General features: G+C 36.5%; 1 protein-coding gene across 5 annotated transcripts in view; it reads right to left on the bottom strand.

The window, feature by feature from the left end:
* Positions 1-23,047, bottom strand: part of CCSER1 (coiled-coil serine rich protein 1) — a 632,727-nt gene that overhangs the window by 299,514 nt on the left and 310,166 nt on the right. For 4 of the 5 annotated variants that reach the window (XR_002438019.1, XR_002438018.1, XM_021394792.1 and 1 more), the window contains exon 7: positions 12,911-12,988. Coding sequence is in view for 3 of the 5 variants with exons in the window: in XM_021394792.1 (XP_021250467.1) it covers positions 12,911-12,988 (78 nt within the window). In the remaining 2 variants the exon portion in view is untranslated. Of the gene's footprint in view, positions 1-976; positions 1,336-12,910; positions 12,989-23,047 lie in introns of those variants that run through there. The other variant, XM_021394794.1, reaches the window with a different exon arrangement.

The following is a 23,047-nucleotide window of genomic DNA, read 5'->3' as shown; positions in this document are numbered from 1 at the left end:
CAATGAGTAGATCTTGCACCAAAAGGTCGTGCCCTTTTTTGTACCCCAGCTTTTGTTTTTCCCACCTGTACTCAAGCACATAGAGACAAATCAAAACAAGGTGTGAAGACAGAAGAGAAGTGAAACTGGAAATGTGACTTCTTCTCCTGGTACCTTGAGATTATAGCAAATTCAGTAAGAGAGTGGAGGATCCTAAGATGTAGGTTTTTCTCACTGTTACTGACAATTTAAGTCCCTACTTTAGAGGCCCCTACTATAATTTTCCATTTTCTTTTGTTACTTCATATTGGAAAGTTCTGAAACTTTTTTTTTTTTTAATTAAATTGAAGAATGATAGTCTACATGTTAACAAAACTAGGGCAGCTCACACTTACTGGTTTGTTTATGACCTTGAGAAATCCACCCAACAACTCCATGCCTACGTAAGAGTGCGTAGCTCTGGCAATCTGTACTATATATACATTGTTACAGTAACTTTTTAAATACTCTTCAGAACTTCACACATGTAATAAAGATTGACAAACATATGATTCATTCCGCAGGTCATCTGCTACACATGTATTCTACATTACCCTCAAATAATTTTTGTTGTTGTTGTTAAAACAGGGTCATTTTGGATTATCAAATTCTAATCTGGATTATAAAATTTTCTCAGTACAAATTATATTTAATGCTGTCAATCCACGATCTTCACATTTATTTAACTTTCCACAGTGTTTTTCACACCACTCAAAAATACAACATAGAAAGATGCAATATTCACCTCTGTGGGAAAACAGCATAGGTCTTTTACAAAACCACAGATCCTTGCTCATGTACCAAGCATCCATTCACGAACAGAGCTCAGAGAGTCTTACAGCATGGAACATCACAAAACGTGCCTAGATCTCTTAAGTGCATGGTTTAAAAAAATAACAAGTGACTTTAAGCCTAATAATATTTAAGAAAGTTCTAACCTAAAAATTATTGAAATAGAAGTTCCCCAACTGTATGGTATGAATATATTTTTATTTCAGTCAGGTATGCAAGAAATCTGTTGCCCTAAAATTCTGCAGTTTTAATTTTCCTGGATAATACTCTTTCACAGGCAATTCATTAAATACAGACTTCTTCCAGTCTTCTGCCAAGGAAAGTAAGTTAGTGAGTTATATCGAAGAGGAATATACAGCATACAAAAACAAATGAGAAATGAACTTTTCCCTAATACCTGTTGAGCTTAACATTAGCTAATATGACTTGACTGTGATGTTTCTCCTGGCAGCTACACACTTTGTCCATCTGAATGTGCCTATTAGCTTCTCTTGGCTGATACACTTGTTCTGACAATGATCCCACCTGGCATATAAAAAACAGATGATACTTGTAAAAAATAAAAAATACACCAGACATGAAGATTTGTTAAGCTTTCTCTATTTTTTTTTTAAGATGGGTAATGAAATAATTCACAATACATCCTTTTAAATTAAGTTTAAATGTCAGCAGGCATACTCATCTTACTCTTCATATTGAGATGGTCGCTGTTATAAATGCATATATTATCTTCACAAGTATGTTATTCTTATACATTTTTACATTTTACTTGGGCTGTATCATTGTTGTACCCCTGAGTAACTAACCAGGCTTTACACTTGTATTTGGTGCTTTTGAGTTCTATTAGGGCTACATCTTAAATATCAGTAACTTCTGTAAAGCATTTCTCTGAAGCATGTTGTGTCACTTACGTGTTGCTTATCTGCCATAATACCTGTAAATACTAATTTTCATGCCTAAAGTGGTTTATTATCAGAAACAGCTATCATAATTCGTCAGCAGAATAAAGCATATTCCTCTTTGCTAAACAACAGCAAGAGAAGTGGAGTTCATCCACCTTTGCAGGAGATTCCTAGAACAATGGGGGCACAATTACGCAGTGGCCAGAAAAACCAAACTACCAAAAGAAGTGGAAAGGAATAAGTGCCAATCAACCAAATTCTGGTATGACATCGCAAAAATCACCTAAGTCATGCATATTTTTTATGACATATTTTTGCAATGGCACAAAACACATTATCTTCTCTGTTCATATTATCAGTGTTTATCTCACATCTTATACCATATGTACACTTTTATTTAAAAACAGGATTAACATCAACTGTCACATTGCAGACTGTATTTGAATGCTTTTTTTTTTTTTAGGTAAAATATTTATAGATGAGAGAATTGCTGATGTCCATAGTGAGATATTTCTACGTGCAATAATTTTGTTATGTGCAAGTTGATATCACAGAAACAAAACAGTTAAGAGGGTGAAATGATGAACATGCTGTTATTTAAGACTAGGTGGAGAGAAAAACAGATGGAAAGAATCACCTGATAAACTGAACACATACAGGGCAAAGAAAAGATGGTTTATGTTGATTTAACCCAGCAGTTGGAAAGTTACACTAAGCATCTCCGTTGTAAACATTTTGGCTAAGCTGCCAAATGCTAGGTTTGACTGAAAAATATAATACCCCATTTTTCACAGTACGTCAGAGTTAGGTCTTTACCACCATAAAACCTCTATACCAAGGAATTAAGATTTTACTTGATTCATTTAAATAAAAAGTAATTTCCAAACCCAAAGGATGTGTTAATCATCTTAAGTCTATACAATGTTAATAGAACCATGGAATGTCTTGGGTTGGAAGGGATCTCAAAGCCCACCCGGTTTCAACTGCTCTGGCATAGGAAGAGTTGTCAAACACTAGATCAGGCTGCCCAGGGCCCCATCCAGCCTGGCCTTGAACACCTCCAGGGACAGGGAATCCACAGCTTCTCTGGGCAGCCTGTGCCTCACCATCCTCCAAGTGAAAAATTTCCTCCTAGCATCTAAACTAAATCTCCCCCTCTTGTAGTTTAAAACTGTTCCCCCTTGTCCTATCACTATCTGTTTATGTAAGAAATTAGTCTCACTCCTGTTTATAAGCTCCCATTAAGTTATCTAAGTTGAGCTTCCAAAAACTACATCTAAACAGTAAATAAAATAAACAAAAAAAAATGCTGATAATATGGTCATATGGTTGAAAAGTATGCAGAGTAGCTTATGCATGTTGTATATCTGCAGAGACATCTTTTCAGCTCAACCCTTTGATGAATTTCCCTGGCAGCACACTGTACATTCTGTCATGTAGAAAAGTCAGGTTAAAAGTATCTCTTCTACGTTAATCTACCTTCAATATAACTTAATGCAGGTACAGAGTAGAACATCAGTCACACTGATTAGGATGTCATTTTAATTAATACTTCAGACACTGGTTCAAACTGTAGGTCAGTGATGCCCCAAAGTGCACATTTATGCTTTGAAAGCAACCTGGGGAAGCATCATTCCTTTGTTAGACAGGACAGAATGTGATCCATCCTTCTGTCTGTACCTCTATCCACCTTTTTGTCTCTCCCTCCATCCAACCACCTTGCAGCCAACCACCTTTAGGATTACTGACTGCCCAGAAACACTGAAACTGCAGGGGCTCAGACATCCTTTGGCTCTTGCTGTGTGAAATAACAATCCCAGAGGTTGGGGGCTTGTTATTTCACACAGCGAGAATCACTGTACCAAGCTCTCCTAACACAGAAAACAGGCACTTCATTTGCTTTTCATCTTTTGTTTAGCTTGAGTTACATCATTCTTTCTTGACTACTTGATTCTTCGCCATTAGGCTTGCACTGACATTAAGTGCTACCTTTGTTTGCACTCACATCTCTCTTACTTTTCCCTCCATAAGCACCTGACAAAGCGATAAGCTGCTCTCGAGTTCACAACATCATGTTTAATTACATTTTTTCCCCCTGTAAATACAGCCTGAAGGAATGAAGCTGCTGCAATTGGACAAATAGCAACCTTTTACTGATGCATCACAAAAGAACATTTGATGCACTTGAAAACATAATCACAAGTCAGTTTAACTAAATCTGTTCCCTGGTGAGCCATGCACTTGCTTAGACTTAGTTTTGCCTTTTTGGACCCTTACAGGAATACAGTTTTTATGTTAACTGTATCATGAAGATTGCCTGAGCTGTTGCCTTGAACGATTTATGGAGGTATGCTAACCGTTTGAGAGCAAGAGAGCAATTATAATTTCCATAAATTACCAAAAAAAAGTATGAGATATTAGAGATGGGGTTGTGTAGAACTGGGCTCTTAGACCTCTAAGATAATTTATACCTTTAAGTGACTAAAATATTTTTAGCTAATGCCTGCCAGTTATGTTTCCTCACTCTGAAACTTTATAAGTCCTTTGTGTACAGACTCTCAGAAAATAAACAACTTACAGTGGAAGAAAATTAAACTCATTTCCATATGACATGGGAAGATCTATGTGAAGAGAAAAATAATATAGAACTGTACAAGCATCGACCATTCTGTATTTCCCATCAAATGGCATGACGTCATCTTTAATAAACATTTTTTCAAGTTACTTTTCCCTTCCCTGTAAACAAACAATGTATAACTATGCAGAGAGATGACACATCACATAGTACCAATCACATGGCTCATTAATGCCATATTCAATCAAAAGTCATCTTAAAGTATAATAAATCCTTAGGTGTTGTTTTTCTACTTAAAGGGAAATTCCCAGTTGTTTGCAAATGGAGATCTATTTGGACATCCAGCTTGGCCCCCCAGTTTGGCAAGTACAGGAACTGCAGAATCCTTGTTTTGAGCAGGAAGACCAGCCCTTTGAGTAAGACACAGGCCAATGGAGAATAAATAACAGCTGGAACATGAAAGCAGGAAATGCAGAACGTTTCCCACTCAGAGAGCAGGACAGCCGGCAGTAGCAGAAATACAAAGGAAACTATTTCACTGAAAGGCAGATAACAACACCTAGAGGAATTGTATAGGAGTGCTGTGAGGATTAGTGTTTTCAGGATCCTCAGCACCTCTGAAGAAATTAAAATTTATGGAGTGCAAATTCGAGGGGACCAATCACCAAAGATAGTCACATGATATTGAGTAGCATATATATGATCGCGGTACTGGTATATAAAAAATAGACAGCTTCATAACATTTGTTATTTTTTCCAGTGATTTCTTTTACTCTAAAGACCTTCTGTCCAAGAGATGCTTTATGAAATATATTAAAAATAATAATGTTGTTTTACTTTATGGGCAGATAATTCATCTTTTTTTTCTTGTCATGACAAGGAATTATCATTTTGCTTAATAAATTTGCATTTATCCTCATGCATCACTGAGGATAATTATGGAAATCAGATGAAAGCTAATGGAATCAACCATTCTGAAGTTTATGTTACTAATTTAAAACATTCATAAGTATGGCAATAAATATACAATATACAAACTTGCAATTGTGAAAGCGTCCTCAAGAATACACCACAGCACAAAGCAAAATAATGAAGATACTGAGAAACCACAAGTACAATTCTGGTCATTTGTAGCTATGACACAGACAGTTACAAGGTTTTATTACTTACAATTAGATGTGGGCAAACAATAAGGCTTGTGATCTGATCAGAAAAATAACAAACACGACTGAATCTACAACACATCATCATTCATCACATCTCAGTACCTTGCCTGCTCTACCAGGGAAGCAGCTGAAGGAAAGCCAGGAAACAGCTGGTTTCCGAAGTGGCACAAGGCATTTGTCTTCCAACCTCACCTTTAATTGACCTCACCTTTAATATCAGATGATTAAAGCTAACAAAATTTATCCCACTGTCTATAATGGCTGTCTAAATTGATTGCAAAAGTATCTTTTTAAAGTCTAAGAGAACATTTTAAAAATCAGTCACTTGTTTTTAGCATTGCACTTTTCAGACATCCAACTTGATAAGAATTTCTAAAAAACAACCTTGTATTTACTCGAGTAAAGAATTGTGTTTGAAAACTTGTGACTGGGTCATTATCATTACTAATTAAGATCCAGGGAAAGCTGTTTATATCTGTCTTAATAGAACAGTCAAAGAAGGTTTTATCAGATATTTTTCATTCCAAACTTACTTGACATGTTAGTTTGTGTGTAAGTATATTTCAGAGGTTTTCTGAATGGAAAATGCAATCACTACCCAGAAAAAAATAAATAAATGTAAAGGAGAAGAGAGACCATTGGCTACTGTGAAAAGACTCACGTGACATGTAGGAATCCCATTTTCAAGTTCCCAAGTTTGCTTAATTTATTTTAGGAAGAAAATATCTGTTGTTTCAACACACACTGGCAACTGTATTACTAAATATAGTCTTCTATTGCTGGTAGTCCTAAATTTTAATTACATTGGAGGAAATGCATGAATACACTCCATTGCACTGATGACAATACAACTCCAAAAGATTCTATTTTGGAATGGTCAGTGTAGGCTTATATTTTCACCTCCAATCAATGGGATTAGAGTGGTCAGTACATTTTCATCATCCATCCATGGATCAAAAACACATTATCGCAATCAATGAGCACAAAGCCATTCATTTAAACAGAATTTCACTCCAAACCACTCTGAGTAATACCGCTCACTAAAAAAATTCATCATATATGGTCAAGCATTGGAACAGGCTCCCCAGGGCAGAGGTCACAGCCCCAAGCTGACGGAGTCCAAAGAGTGTTTGGATAATGCTCTCAGACAGAATTTGAACTTTGCGTGGTCCTGTGTGAAGCCATGACTTGGACTCCATGATCCCTGTGGGTCTCTTCCAGCTCAGGATACTCTATGATATTTTCTGAATGCCAGTGTGGTCCTCCAGACTTACTTATGCCTATCAGTCCCTAGCCAGGGTTATTTTAGGTGGATTTACTATCTGTACTGAGATGACTAGTGTGAAGAACTTTAAGAGCTCTTACTGGAGATATCAGGATTCTCCTTTGGAACTTCAAAAAACTCTGCTTACGCAGTCTTAGCAATATGTTTTCAGCAAGCTGTAATGCTACAAATCTTATGACCTTTTTTTTAATCTTTTTACTCAGTGGGAAAAACTGACCCTCTGAGTATATAACAGTATTCATTGTGTGATAGCATGTCTACCTGAGGAAAGGAACTAGAATTGACCTCATATTTAGCCTTCTAGTAGTAAATATATTCATTTTTAATGTACACTGGAAACACACTTAGCTAAAAAAAGTAATGATGATCTTTCTGCATGCTTGTGCTTGAAGCCTCCTCCGCATTTCTGGTATCTTTTGGAGATTTTAGTAATATATTTTTCCCATAGTTTATGTATTTGGCTGAGAAAATAATTGATGTTATAGCATCAAGAGCATTATTTTTGACTTAGCCTATACTTACCAATTTTGAAATCTTGAACTAAACCTCACTTTATGAAGAATGTTTCAATAAATTAAGGAAAAATACTAAAAGAAAAAAGAATGTATATTCAGAAAATCTGGAAAAGACAGGTAGCAATGATCAAGGTATAGATAGAGATCAGACAATAAAGGTGTAGTTCCTGGTCATTTCTAATTCTGTCAAAGCCTGACAAGTGTACATCACCCACAGGCACTCAAGACCACTTTTGTCTAGGTGATATATTCTTCTGTACCTATAAGTCAGCCACTCAGAAAGGAGTATCTTCTGTGCAGATGTTGACTTCCATTCACTTCTGCAGTCTGTACTTTTTAATAAATCAAATTGTAATGAACTGCTAATTGGTGCCACTAACCAATGATAAATCTTGTCTCAGTATGTTGGGTTTACATGAAAAGGAATGGGTGGGCAACTGGCAACCACCCATGGTCAAATCAGTATCTTCAGAAATTGCAAGTTACAACATTGAAGGCTTTCATCAAAGCCTTCGATAGTCTGAGCTACACCAATAAGACATAAGGAGTCTTCGAGGAAGGGAATATTGATGCTAGAAATGAAAGCAAAGAGTGAGAGGGATCAATTCATCCAATGAAGAAGAGATGAGAGACTCCTTTAAAATAATTTTGAGATCAAGGGGTGCAGATTAGGGGAGATGGGGTTGAGTTTGTAACACTTTGATCATTCTCTCCATGTTAGATTCATTTCTGTGACATAAACAATGGCGAAAATACTGTGTTTCTTGTTCCAAAAGTAACATTGCCTATTTATTTCCATAGAAACTACAACAGATACAAAGAGCACAGTAACACAAAAGCCTGCAGGCCACACTCAGAGAAATCTTCAGCAGCAGAGGTGACCCACTGTCCCTGTGGCCAGTGTTGAAACACACACCCCGCTGCCTCACTGCTCACATCCCCTGTTTGGTCTCTATAAATGTTCAGCAAGTGTCACTGAATGTCAGTGAGTGCAATGCTTTCTGCATGGAGGAATTCTACGGGACGCCTTTGCATCATCTGCATTTCCATGTCAGATGCCATTCTGTCAAACTCTGCCCCTTTGCTGCTGTCTGTCGCACGGAAACAAAATAAAATGGAATATTGGCAGGAAGGTTCAAGCTCTACTGTCACAGCACCAACAGCTGCTTCTGACATCATGGACCAATATAATAAAATAGGAGGCATTACCTTTGCAAAAGCTGTAAAAATAAAACCCAAAACCGCAAAAAAAAAACCAAACAAACCAGAACTAAGGTGCTTCGTAGCTTCTATTGCTGCTCAGTGAAGGCAGAAAGACAGGAAGAGGCTGGAAAAAGAGGGACAAGAGCTCACTGAGCCTCCATCCTGACAGAGAGTCACCAAAACCTAACTTATATCAGCTCATAGTTCATGATGACTGTGACTATTTCTGTGTTTTGAAAACAAAAAGAAACAATACATTAAAAAATAGTCTTATCCAAAGAAGTGCAAGAAATGCTTAAAACAATGGAATCTCCATTTAAAGAAGAAAGGCTAAAGAGGTCTGTGTTAACCAGCATAAGCAGCTGGTTAACACCAGGCTATGAAGTAAAAAGTATGAAGTAAAAGCCTAATTCACTGTCAACTTTGCTGACTAGGACAAGACCTTACTCTACAGCCAGGCACGTTAACTCATGGTCTGAAAGATAAATTGCCTTAAATAAGTGGGAATATCATGGTGACTGTCATACTGATTATTCCAAACATCGGCACTCAGACTATTACTTTGATAACTGACCAGATGTAAAATGTCTCTCTTAATAAAGTCGTGAGCACAAATATCATGAGCTGCCAGAGTCATGACCAGTAGTAACCACAAAAGTTAGGGTCACAGAGCCTTTAGAGCTGTGAGATAAATGGACAAAATATTAGAACAGACCTAACTTAGCATCAACCTATACCTTACCAGACCTGTAGCAGTGATAACACTGCTAAGGATTGTTAGTTTTTACTACTTGTGTTAGCACTTCCATTTCTTACTCAGACAATTAGCATTAGTATTAATTACAGAAATCAGAACACTGTAAGATAATGAACATTGAAGGAAATTCTCAGCTCCCTCACAGCAGAAAGGAAACTAATTTTTTTCTTATGTTTAATGCCAATTAGTAAAGCATGGTTGAGATTAAACATGGAGTTCAAATGCAATTAAGCATTGCTATAATAATTACTACGGTTAGTATTTACAATGTCGTTGTGGCTAATAAACAATGAGACTGTTGCTCATTGTAACAGATAATGTTTAATTAGGTAATGTAAGATATCTTATGGACTACATAGCTGTCTTCTTAAAAGTGCCTGCCACAATACTTCAGAGTAATTTTTAAAATAATGAAATGCTATTGTAAAAAAAGAAGCATGATATAATGAGTAGGAGAAAGGAACAGGTTGTAAGAAGTGGAAGACATTGCTTTGTAAGCTGACATTTCAGAAACACCACCTCCTTCACTGATTTTCAAAATGAAATGCAACATTATTTTCATTATTTTTAATTACAAATATACATAGTCATAATTAAAATTTCTCACATTTGATAGTGTAGAATAACAGTTAAGGTATGACAAATGCTACTCTGCTCTGTTGCATTTCAGATTCTTAATTCTGAAATATTTCAACTGTGACATCACTTCTTTTTTCCCCTTGAGATAAGACTCCAGTTCTTCAAGAAATATTACAGAGAAACAGAAAGATAAAATTCTATTCAAAGGAAGATATTTCCCTACCAAAAAGGGTAAATACAAAATCACCACCAACAAAAAGATGTTCTTTTGTGATAGGATAAACTTTTGCCACAATATAGGAAAAGACCTTGCTCTTTTTTTAAAATAGTTTTAACCACTAAAAAAAAAATCAGCAGAGAACTGAAAGCCAAAATTGGACATAAAAAATAATCCTGACTGAAAAGAAATACCTTTAAGCGTTTCATCAAAAATTGGTTTAGAAAAGCTTTTCAAAAGTGCACTGTCTGCATGTGTGTCTGAACAGGATTTTTCTATGAGCATTTAAAGAGCATAGCTATGGAAGGTTGCACTGAATGCAATGTGTCTCTAACTCAACAGGGAGAAGGAAATCAGAAGCCACATAGAGAATTGGTCGTACTTCTGGCTACTATGCAAAGTTGATCTTTGCTCAAGCAAAACCATCTGCCATTACTGTATCACTATTTGCAACTGTTAAGAAGTGAATGTTGCTGAAAGGCATTAAAGTGATAGTTTCATAGTTTTCATCTTCTCAAGGGTTTAGGTTAAAGTAGTGCTGGAGTTGGCTACCCTTAATTCTTACACAAATGCTTTCTATTTCTTGTTCCTCTATAGGAGGAATTTAATAAATAGAACATAATAATTCTGTAAGAATAATATATATATAAGGAACACAGGTGGAACATCTGACACAGTACTGGAAAAAACTTCCCTCTAAGTATTTCAGAGTATGGTCTCACCTGGTTTGGATCTTTGTGGCAGAGCTACATGTCATAGCACACGCAGCATAACGTGACAATGGTAGCTGAGTTCCCTGTCTCTACAGCTGAGCTACAACATGCAAGCACTCTAGTGGGAATTGTGCTTCCCACTTTCCTTAGATTGAATACAAAAATCTTACAATGTTTTTTGAAGAAGCAGGGTTCTCCTTTACATTTATAGAGCACACATCCTGCAGGATTAAAAATCATAAGCATCTGCTTTGGTAAAGTTGGATGCCCACTTTCTTGGTATAAAATCAGGAATAACTGAGACCAGAGCTTGATTCCATTTCATAATCTAGTAGTAAAAGCTCATTAGTTTGGATATCTTCAATTACCCTAAAGATATGCCAAGTTTATGTTATCCTACTTTTGTCATTCTGGAAAAACAGATGTAACGAGTGTTTCTTTTTTTTTTTCCAGACTTTTCATTACATACAGCAAGGAGGTAGGAAGAGTTACTATTATAATGATACAGGAAACACATCATTCCATCATCAAAAGCCAATATTACAGACTGACAGCTTTTGGAAAAGATTATGGCTTGTAAAACCAATCATTCACATCTTTTCTGGAACAACATTGCTCTCTCTTGGAGTTAGTCAGGAATGAATAACAAACTGTTACATTTTATCCTAATTTTAATTATGCTTAAGAGAATTGGCCGTGAGACATATTTGATTTGAATTCACTTGAATGCCATAGCAAAATGTATACCATTTCGAACATGGACAGAAAATAAGATTAAATCAAGCTTCCTGTCTTTTCGATCTTTTCCCCCCATTCTCATTAGTTTCTTGTACTATTTTCTAATGTAAAATATAAAGGGCTTTTAATATGAATACTTTAATTTTTTTTTATTGAAGCAACTATTCCACTTCAAAGAAGCCACCTGCAGTCCATTCTCAGCTATGCAAGCATCATTTCCTTTAAAATAAAATAAAGGCACTATTGTGTATTTGTCAGAGATTTCTTGATGCAAACAGATCAGTGAACTTACTTCAGCTGAGGTTTTCACTATTTCCTGCCAGGTTTTCATACCTCTCACAGCTTTACCTGAGCTGAGCAGCCCCTTACTCTTCCTAAGACATATCTTACTGTTTCCCCAGGCAGAAAGAGAAAGGGTAACTAAAAGATTTGCCTTATAATTTTCAGAACGTCCTAATGTGTATTTCATGTGATTTCCCAAGGAAAAAAAAAAGACACACCCTAGTATCTTGGCTCCACTTCAGCCAAATCTGACTGAGAGCTAAGGGTCTTGAAAACATTAAATACCAGAAAAGGAGTGTAAATCAGTGGATAGTTGACGATAAGGATGCATATGTACTTCCACTGATGAAACCACTGAGCAAGCTGCACTATTCCAGTAACAGGAATCTGCTGGCTAGATAGCAGGTTATGAACATTAGGGTAAAACTCTTCTACTGACAATAAAAAATAAGGCAAAAAGAAGGGGGGGAAAACTATGAGAAGAAATGCAGGAAGCTGAGTTGGCACTGAAATTGGAAGTAGGATTTTAACAGGACAGTGAAGGTGAGACGGGTCACAAGAAAAGAGAAAAACTAGTTTTTTTAATGGAGTTGGGCAAGTTTGGAGGAGGCTGCTATTTTCAGCGCTGGTGGCACGTGCAGAGCAGACTCAAATCAAAGATTATGAAACTTCATTCATTCAACTTCCTCAGCCTTAATTTGGTGCCACACATTTGAGACAATGGCAGTGAAAACAAGAGTCTCCTCTTCCTTGTCTCAGCCAACAGTTGGCAATGATACCTCTTGGCCTGCAGCAACAGCACTGCTCTGAACACCTGGACAACCTCAGATGCTCTCATACAGAGAAAAATGACATATACACATGCATACGTTAGAAAAATATCAGTAGTAGATGAGATAAATAAAAACATAGTCCTCTTCTTCTTGAATAATGGTTTATAGCTCCAGTCTTTTCTGTTACTGAAATAATAATCCTCTCAAAACCAAGAATGTTGTATTCTAGTTACTTTTTGAAATCTACACAGTATTATGATATTTAAGACCATCTGCTGATATCACAGTAATTTAAAGAAAGAAAGCAGTGGTATAACAGTACTTTACAGCACATCAGATTGCATGATAAGCCAAAATACATAAACAATATTTATTAAAGAATGAATTAACTATACCTTAAAAAGTAATGGCTCTTCGGGAAGAGGGCTAACAGAGAGTGAGGTGGTGCTGCTAGCTGGACTCATGTCTGTACTCTGAAAGAAAACACACAGGAGTTCAGATTTGCAATCAAGTTTTAGAGATCTCTTTATATTTTGAGGAAAAAAAGAGCTCAAAAAATAATACTTAAAATTCAACGGAATAAGATTGACAAAGCAACCGCCACCAAACAATATTGATCATTAATTAGTGAAAGATTAAGTGTTTCACAATGAGTATTTATCAGTATTTTTTTTATTATGAACAAACTCCCCATTTGAAGACTGAATCACATGCACAAATATGCAACTATATTGCATCTATAAAGAATAACACGAGATAAATGAGAACACAAAATCTCACACAGAAAAAACTACAGTATATAATTTATTTATTTGATGGTCAGATACTAAAGTTAGAAGGCAAAATTAACATGAAAATATATTGCAGAAAAGCATCCAGATTAAAGTTTGAAAGAGATCCCTTCCCCATGAGTCAGTATATTTACAACTGAGCACTAGTAGATGAAAATGAAGACTGAACAGCAAAATTAATAATGAAGTCAGTAAACATATCCAGGCAAATGACTAGAAGAATGATGCAAAAATCCAGTCTTTTTTAGGTTGACATAGTCATCATTTGAACAGATAAGACAGATGCAAAAGAGGAGCGTGGAAACTTTTTAATTTGCAATGGTATTAATGACAGAAGAACAAAATCTAAACTCAAGAAAATGCACAAATAACACAAGATTTTTCTGAAGAATGGTAGAATACACAATACTTTTAGGGAAATGAGTCCATAAGTGCCCTGATTTAATAAATTTAGCTTATGCAATTAGCTAACCAGGTATCTGTTTTCACATCACTATTAATCTATGATGTGACCCATTTCATGTGCACAAACTATGAAAGTGAAGAATATTGCTGCACCCATTAAGTTCTATCAATGCAGGATTTTTTATTATTATTATTTATTTATTTACACGTAGGTACTGTATTTTATTCAGCCAACTGGGAAAAGAAAAAAGTTAACAAAACTTTGTTACAAGATCCCTATGTCATAACTGATATAAGACAAAATTCAGAACTAATACCTATAGAGAAAATCACTGAGTTTAAATAGACATGTATCAGTTATACCGTATCTGAAAGACAAGACAATGGCTGCTTTTTGAATAAGCGGAATCTAAGTAAAGGAGGAAAGAGGGTGACACGGTGACTATTCATAAAAGAGAGAGAAGCAGGCAGTTTATAACCCATGCAACACAGAGAGGTTGTTGGGGAATAAAAGACACTATGCCGTGTCAGAAAGCCAATATCTTTACCAAATCCACCACATTGTTTTCAGTAAAGTTACAAATGTTAACACTTAGACTCCTGACATTGATTATCAGGGAAAATGACTGAGACTATTTCCTAAATGGAAGGGAAGAAGAGCTCTTTTAGATTAAATTCAAAGCGCAGTCAAAACCAGAGACTTCCTCTTTGAGGATGTTCTGTCTCAAAGGTAGACAGTTTGTCTTTTAGTTTAGACGGAACTGAAAAAAAATGAAGTAGCTGCTTTCCAAATCAAATCATGCACCCTAATTTTCAATTGCAAGTGAATGGGAAGACAGTCCAATCTTTTAAACACTGAAAACTGTCTCAGTATGAAAATTGGAAATGCAGATTGGTCCCCACACTCTGCATGAGCTGCAAATTCTTCAGCAGTAGCTGGAATCTAAGAAAAACCAAACAACCTTGATAATGCTAAGGTTGCTTCAACAAGACTTCCCCGGGGCACATCCCCACGTTGGCCTCAGCAGAACATCAGCTCCTCCTGCAAACTGGACATGAGCCAGCCTAAGTCTGGACACCACACTGACATGAACCACGTCTGGACTAACACAGCTGCCACAAGGCAGGGGACATTATTATGGGCATCATGACTGCATGGCTTCTGGACTGGTATGAGTCTCACCAGACTAGAGCACTGGCACAAGAGGCTAGGTCTGACTGCAACTGTTCATTCACACATACCTTTAGTAGCCCCTCCAGCAACTCCAGTAATTTTTCTCTAAGAAAAGACGTAGAAAAGCTTCTTTGCCAGTGTACATTGATTAAATCCAGTGTCACTACATAGTCTGTTACAGCAAAGAGTTGAGTGAGACAGTACCACACATCAACCATTTTAAGCAACGTAACGCCTCCCACCTATGTTACTGGCCATGTCTTAACAACATTTGGCAGTCTAAAGTTCCCCATACAGAAGAAAATATGATTGTAAGGAATTCATTTAATGCACACCTTTTATTTGTCAATCCCTAAGCCCATTCTGTTCTCATAAAAGCAGACTGCCTGTCTTAAATTTGATGGATTTTAGTTATAAATTAGGAAGATGTTATAACATTAGGCTATACACATCTTACAAGTCATCATAGATGTTAACCATCATTTGTCTCATAATCATACTTAAAAGGCCAAATAAGGAAAATTAGGAAATTTCCTAATTTTGCAGGACTCTGCAACAGTAACATTCTTTATGTGCATTTTTAATGCATTGTTCTTCCATAGGTGAGTTTTGCAGATAAAGCCTTTTTCCTGTGTTGGTGGAAATCTGAGTATCCTGGAATATCCTGGAGAGCACAGAACGTTGCAAAGCTTTTAACATCTAAACTCCATTTTCTAAATGAAAGATGTCTGAACATCAAGCAATTCAACTACCTCTCAGTACAACCATTTAAAACATACTGTCTTGGCCACGTAAAGAAAAAAACACCTCAATCTTTCCTTTTAAAATCCAGCAAGTGGACATCAGGATTTTGCCAATTAGTCTTCTACAATTTCAATCATTAATGTTCAGATTTTTCTTCAATTTCTAGAGCTGATCAGCCTAAATATATATCATCCTCACCGCAAGATGAACAGGTAGAATAGAGTCACTTCTGGGCTGTGGTAATCATTTCTATTTGGAGACAGATGTTTTTTAAAAAAGTGATTAATGATCAGGAAATTTCTAGAGAATTAGGCAAACAAAGGAAGAAAACAAGTTTGAGAGCAAACAATTCCCATATGTATGTTCTGCACAGTGACTGAAGATCAGGACCCTCTTGAGGACAGAATCCCACCATTTCAGCTGGAAGAAAGGGGGTCTTTATGGATCTGCTTTAAAGTAGCCGTAAGCTTGGTGTTGTTTAGTTCTCTTCCATTTTTGCATATCTGTATCAAAATGTAATCCTGTATACCAACATAAATTGTTTAATGGCAAATTAGAGAATGTAGTCAATTTTTCAAGCAATACAGAAGATCAAGAACATACAAATGCATGTTGTTAAAGCCACACTCTTAAAATCAGTGGTCTTCTTTGACCCTTCAGCCACTGTTCTTTAAATGAAAACAGATTCACCTCATCTCATAAACTGGGACTTTTACCACTACAGAGCCCTATATTTAATCTGATCCTCTCTAGCAAGAGGCGTATGTATCAACCTTAGTTAATTGTATCATAAAATTTATGCATATCACTCACAGACAGAAGCCAATTTAATTTGCTACAACTGCTTTTCAACAAGGGTAAACACTGCAATGATAGTTGGCAGACATTAACTTCTCTGGAGATCAGTATCACAACATATTGATCTAAGAAGTTAATACTGACAGAGAAAAGAAAACTTTCAGTAGATATTACAGCTGGAGAGCAAATAAATCTTTATAATACCAAAGGAAAAGACAACCTGTGTACTTTATAGCTTTTGCTAAGGAGTAGTAGATGAATGTTGATGTTACTTCTGGGGTGATAGTGTTAGTTGCATCATGAGTTATGCCACAATTTTATAATCTAGAAGCTGAGTACAACTGAGAACAGAAATAAATGCAGTGAGTAAGCTCAATAGTGACATTTTGATATACTGAAGGTAATCAAAGGCCTGTAAATGGATTCATTAATGGATCTGCACAATATCTTTATGAAATATTGTGCTTAAATATTATTATCCTGTTCTATCAAGAACATTGAAAAAAAGAAGGTGAAGCGGTTTGCTTAAAGCTAGAAAGAACTGTTAAAAACAAAGATAGGAATCCGGAATTCACAAGCCCAAGCGCTGTAGTTTTTCATCCAGACCATGCATTGTTTCTCCCTATGCTTTTGGAGTCTATAGATTCCAAGGTATTGAACATCGTAAGAGTTTTTACTGATACATACACTCAATGCAAATAAAATTACTACAAACAAAATCAAAATCAGTTTTGGTAAGAAAAAACATCAGGCACGTGGAACGAGCTTTCAACTTTCATCCTCCTCCGTGTTTGATTAACACACTTCCCATCTCACTCAGTGACAAAGAATGCAAGTGCTAAATTAAAATGTGGTTAGGTCTACTTCCTATCATATTCAAATACCATCTGGGTGGTTGCTTGTAATTCTATTTCATGTGTCTTTTGTTAGTAGGTATAGTCAATTATTCTTACTGATTACTAATACTTGCAGTTATCAACTGAGATATTTGACTGTTGTTTTCAGATATTTGGCTGGCACACTGCTTACCACTTTACACAGCTGCTCCCATAGCTTTGAAGGCTGCATGGGTCTTCTGTCTGTCCTGTGTTATCTTAGTTCTCATTGCAAGGGAGAACCATCAACTACAGATGATACCACTTTTTGCAACTTCTTTTTATACAAGTAAGTGAGGTGTAGATAGACAAACAAGTTTTTACTGGTTCAACCATCTACTTAACCAGCACTTTGGATACAGGCAGATCGATTAGGCACAATTTCTCTTACTATCTAGGGAAAGCTAATGACCTGAGCTGTGAAATGCCAGTGGGAAATATCACCTCATTTAAGATAAGATGCTGAATTGTCATTTAACAGAATTTGTATGTCTTGTACTGTTTATTTTAGAAGACCTGGAGTTCCCAGGAACATTAGGCAAACACATTAAACGTGATGTTCTGCACATTAATTAGTGTAGACTCAGATTAAATTCTCACATTGTTTAATTTCCTCAAAATATTTACATTTTACTTAGTTATCTCTATGTACCTTATATTAAATACAGAACTATAACGATATTAAAGTACTGGAAAAAAAACGTATTATCTGCTTTTCAATTACTAAAAGTGGAAATGAAAATACCTAACATCCATATTATCTAGTGGCTGGCACAAGGAGAATGTCTTAAACATGTTCATAAATTTGGAAAAAAATTGGAAAGCTGAACTAAGCCTCTAAAACAGGGTCAAAAATTAGAGGTTTCTAGCTTATGAGTATACAAAGGGAAAAAAACTGTTTTTAGAAACATGACTTTTTTTTACATAATAATGAAAAGAAATATCACTACGTAATTAACTGAGTTATATATTACCAAATATGCCCACATTTGTTCTCTTTATTTCCATCCTAATTTTTCATTGCTCATCCTTTCATTTGGCCTTCCTTGCTTTCCTCTGCAAACAGACGCTCCTAATAAACTCTTAATAACAGAGACACAAGTTTCCTTGGACAGGTTAATTCCTGGCACCTAGAGCTTATGTGTTTTTACACATTTACTTTCCTAAATAGAAAATTTGTTCCTAGTTAATATTAAAAAGCCCCATTGTCTTCTACCTGCAGGTAAAATGTAATCTTGAAAGTAACGCAGGTGATGATTTTAGGGTTAACATCTCTTTGTGATGTGTTCTACAGGATCATCAGTGATTGTTTCCCCATTATTTGGGATTATTACTTTTAATATGATCATGTTGTAGTAACTCAAGTCATATTCTTATCTGAACAAAAAGCAGAGGGTTGTTTTCATAGACACATATTGTTGACAACGCAGAGGAGAACTGACTTCCTCGAGCAAAATTCTACTCCCTCCCAGTTTCTATTGTTTCTTTCATACTTCATTGACTATGCTATCCAGTCTTGACACTTTGTTATTGTATAGCTTCCCTAATAACGTCATATAACATGAGGGTTTTTTTTTTTTTGCTCTTTCAGCAGTCAATTGAGAGAACCAAGTACTCTCCAGGGATTTTTAGCTACAGGCTGCCTATTTCAATTCCTTTCTTTCTTTGCAGGAGATCCTTCAGGTTCAAATACAAGCATTTTTTCCTCAAACTGCATTCGATTTTGCAAAAAATATGAAGGTTGTCTAATACACGAGCTTCAGTGGTGTGTTTTTTTCACTCCAGTCCCAGAGACGTTTTCTCTCCAACACCTGAATTACAGCACTAAGAGAATTGACACTCCATATTATAGCTATAGTCTGAATCTGGAAGGAACTGCTTGCATCCCCTAGGAAAAGACTGCATCAGCAAAATATCTGAGTCTGGGGCTCTCTCAAGTTCCTACTTCTTCTTGGCATACAGACTCGTCATTTTTCTGCCCTTCCATAAAAAAAACTAGAAGAGAATTAATTAAACTGAGAAGGATCAAACCTGGTAGCAGAATCACCTCTTTCTGTTCCTCTAGTCATGCATGTTCTGCATTATTAATATGTCACATCATACTGGCACAGAGACGCAAGCTGAAGACAAAAAGGAACAGATCACAGAATCATAAAATGGCTGTGATTGGAAGAGACCTTAAAGCCCACTCAGTTTCAACCACCCTGCCATGGGCAGGATTGTCAACCACTAGATCAAGCTGTCCAGGGCCTCATCCAACCTGGCCTTGAACACTTCCAGGGATAGGGTATCCACAGCCTTTCTGGGCAGCCTGTTCTAGTGTCTCACCACTCTCTTAGTGAAGAATTTCTTCCTTGTATCTAGTCTACATCTACACTCTTTCAGTTTAAAACCACTACTCCTCTTCCTATCGCTACACTATCTGACAAAGACATGGAAAATGGAAGCACCTACAGTTACATTAAAGAGAATAAAATCACACACAGGATATACATTTATACGCTTTTGGATATGAGGAAATAACTGTCTTGATGAGTTAGGAAATAAACGCTTCTGAAAACAAGTTGTTCTGTAAGTTCCTCTGAAGGGACTGCAGATCAGCACTATTGAAGCTGGACATGGATTTAGGTACCAATTTCAGCAAAAAAATTAATATGTTCATATTAATGTGGTCACATTAATATAATTAAATGTTTTCCATGAAGCTCTGAAAGATGCTGACAATCTCCTTACAGGCTACATAACATGTTTTTAGTCTATAAGAGAAAGGTATGAATCCTTCAATTAAAAAAAAGAATGCTTGTACTTGATATAAATATTTAACATATAGATTTTCTCATGCATTAAAGTCCAAAAAACTAGACATGCTTTATTGTTCAATACATCTCTTTATCCGTACATATGTATGACATATGGTGTTTCAACACAGTGCTGTTTTCTGCCTACAATTTCCCTGCCAGATACTGTTTTCATGTGAATTAAGATGTTTCATAATATTGATAAACCTTACTTTTTAAATCTGAACTTAAGTCAGCTTGATTTTTTATTAATAATTTGCAGTTTAGTTGTCTGTTTTCCACCTTCATTTTAATTTGCAAGCATCAAGAACAAAAATGCCAGATTTCCACACTGGTGCTTTTAATGCAAAGCTGTGTTTTATTTTTCTGTCTCTCTCTTTAAAATGAATCAGATTCCTTGAATTGATATGAATTTCACTGAGGTTTTAACAAGCCACTTTGCACTTACTACATGTTGTGACTGCAATTATTCTCACTTCATCATCTGTTCTCAAAAGAGTTTTTACTATTTCAGTATGGAACCTCTTCTGACAGGGTATTTTAACTTATTTAGATGAGATGTTTCATACTCAAACTGCCTTGAATTCCCCAGCAAAAGTTTAAAGGAAACATCTTAAATATCTGTACATGTCTAGTGCTGAAACAAGGAAGACAGAGTTTTTCCTCACTGCAAGAACTGAATGACATTTAACAATTTCAAGTATGCTTCCCTGATTAAAATTCTTAATCTGTGTGATTTTGTAGAAATATAAGGTAAATGTTTAGTAAGAAAGTCTTGCCATATTATTTGAATCAGTGTTTTTAACAGTAAAGTTCTCTAATGTCTTCAGAAGGTCCGTATGAGGCAATCCTTCAGCTCTTGAAGTACAGGATTACTGATTATCACTGACACAGTTTTGAAACATGCTGAGCCTGCTTTTTGGTTCAGCAGCAGCTTTCTAGGTGGAGTTTGTTAAAGCACAACAAATATTCTTGTATTTTGTAAATATGTGGGACACTGAGTTTCTACCTTCTGACAGCAGCTGTAATTCTTAAGAGAAAGAATAAAAAGGGAAAGGCACAATGAGATATTCAACTCCCACCCTGGAAGAGGTTTCAATGGAAATTACCCCTTCTGTAGTCAGATCTCCACAGTCTTTCTAGCTGTACTTGTTCTTCCTCCCTTTTCTGCTCTAATACCTGCTTCTCTTCCCACCAGTATCTTCTTGCATGGTGGCTTACCTCCACAGTACTTGCCACTCCTGCATCCATCCATCACTACCACTACTCCTACTTTGTCCAGATTTAAGATGAAAAATCTTCACACCTCTACTCTTCTCCTTCCCTTTGGCCTATGCTTACCTCTTTCAGCCCATATATATATACAAATATACACATATGTGTTTATCAACCTATATATATGTGTATATATAATGCGTGTGTACATATATAGATATGTACACACATGTAAAATTGACTGAAGCAGTGTCTATGCAATTGCTGCATTGTAACAGCCATATAATTGGTTCACTGCAAGAAAGATATGATGAATCTGCTCAAATGCCTCACGTCAGAAAACTATGTCACGGGAATCACCATGTGGCACAGCTTCTGAGCACCAAACTCAGTACACTTTGGGGAGGTCACAGTGCATTGCTTAAGAAACTGAAGCAAGTTGCAGTGGGATGGTGGAGTTGATGTTGCCTGTGCTAGTGCTTAGGCATTGTTACTGTTATTTTTAGAGCCTTGGCTCTGCATTTTGCTTCCTTTTTTTTGTTTAGCAATGGTATTATATATTAAACTTGCTGGGAGATCTGAAGAGCATTTTATAAAGGCATTAGCAATAAAATATTCATTTTTCATTTGCATTATGTCCAGGAATACAAATGAGCATAATTTCTCCCTGCCCTTCAACACTAATAGGGAAACCAGGGAGAAAAATTGAACATACCTTTCACATTCATTAAACTACAATAAAATGCTAAGAGCTTTTCAGATGCACTTGTGTTGTTTGCTGTGGCACTGAAACAGGCATTTATCTGAGAGCCTTGCAATTTTCATCTACCTATATTATTTCACATAAATCTTTACCTTTTCCCACCATTCTGGGCTCAGGCTATGTAAAAATAACATGCTCAGTTTTAAAGTCACACTGTAAAATGCTTTCGCAGGAGTGTGCTGTGGTCTAATCCAGTAGTAGCTCAGCACCACAGTCATTCATTCACTCCCTGCCCTCACAGGGGCATGGGGGAGTGAACTGGGAAAAAAACAATAGTAGAACTCATGGGTTGACATTAAAACTGTTTCCTAAGACAAAAAAGGAATAGAGAAATATCAGCAATTATTATAACTTACCGATGCTCAGAATAGCAGCTGCCCCCCTGGCCAGCACCTCTTAGTTTTATCATTTTCACATGATGGCATACCGTATGGAATATCCCTTTGTCCAGTTTAGGTCAGCTGTCTTGATTCTGTCTCCTCTCAGCTCCTTGTGTTTCCTCAGCCCCCCTTACTGGCTGGGCAGTACCAGCAGAAGCTGGGAAACTGAAATGTTCTTGGCTCTGTACAGCGCTGCTCAGCAACAACTAAAAATTGGTGTGTTACCGATATGTTTCTTTTCTCCTAAAGCCAGAACATAACATTTTACCAGACACCATGAATCACAGAATGGCTTGGGTTGGAAGGGACCACAAGGTCATGGAACTCCAACCCGCCTGCTGTGGACAGGGCTGCCAACCACTAGATCAGGACCACACTGCCAACCACTGCCCAGGGCCCCCATCCAACCCGGACTTGAACACTTTGAGGGATGAGGCACCTACAACTTTTCTGGGCAAAGAAGTTCTCTTCTACGAAGAAAATCAACTTGGTCCCAGATGAAAACAGGACAGGGCGTTAACAGGTAGGTGATGTTAAGAGTTGATGAAGAGATGGGTACACTCAGCAGAGAATCAGAAAACACCACTGA

This window comes from Numida meleagris, chromosome 4 (genome assembly GCF_002078875.1).
Source record: "Numida meleagris isolate 19003 breed g44 Domestic line chromosome 4, NumMel1.0, whole genome shotgun sequence".
NCBI lineage: Eukaryota > Metazoa > Chordata > Aves > Galliformes > Numididae > Numida > Numida meleagris.
Note: the sequence above shows the minus strand (reverse complement) of the source record. Positions and strands in the feature narration are given on the sequence as shown.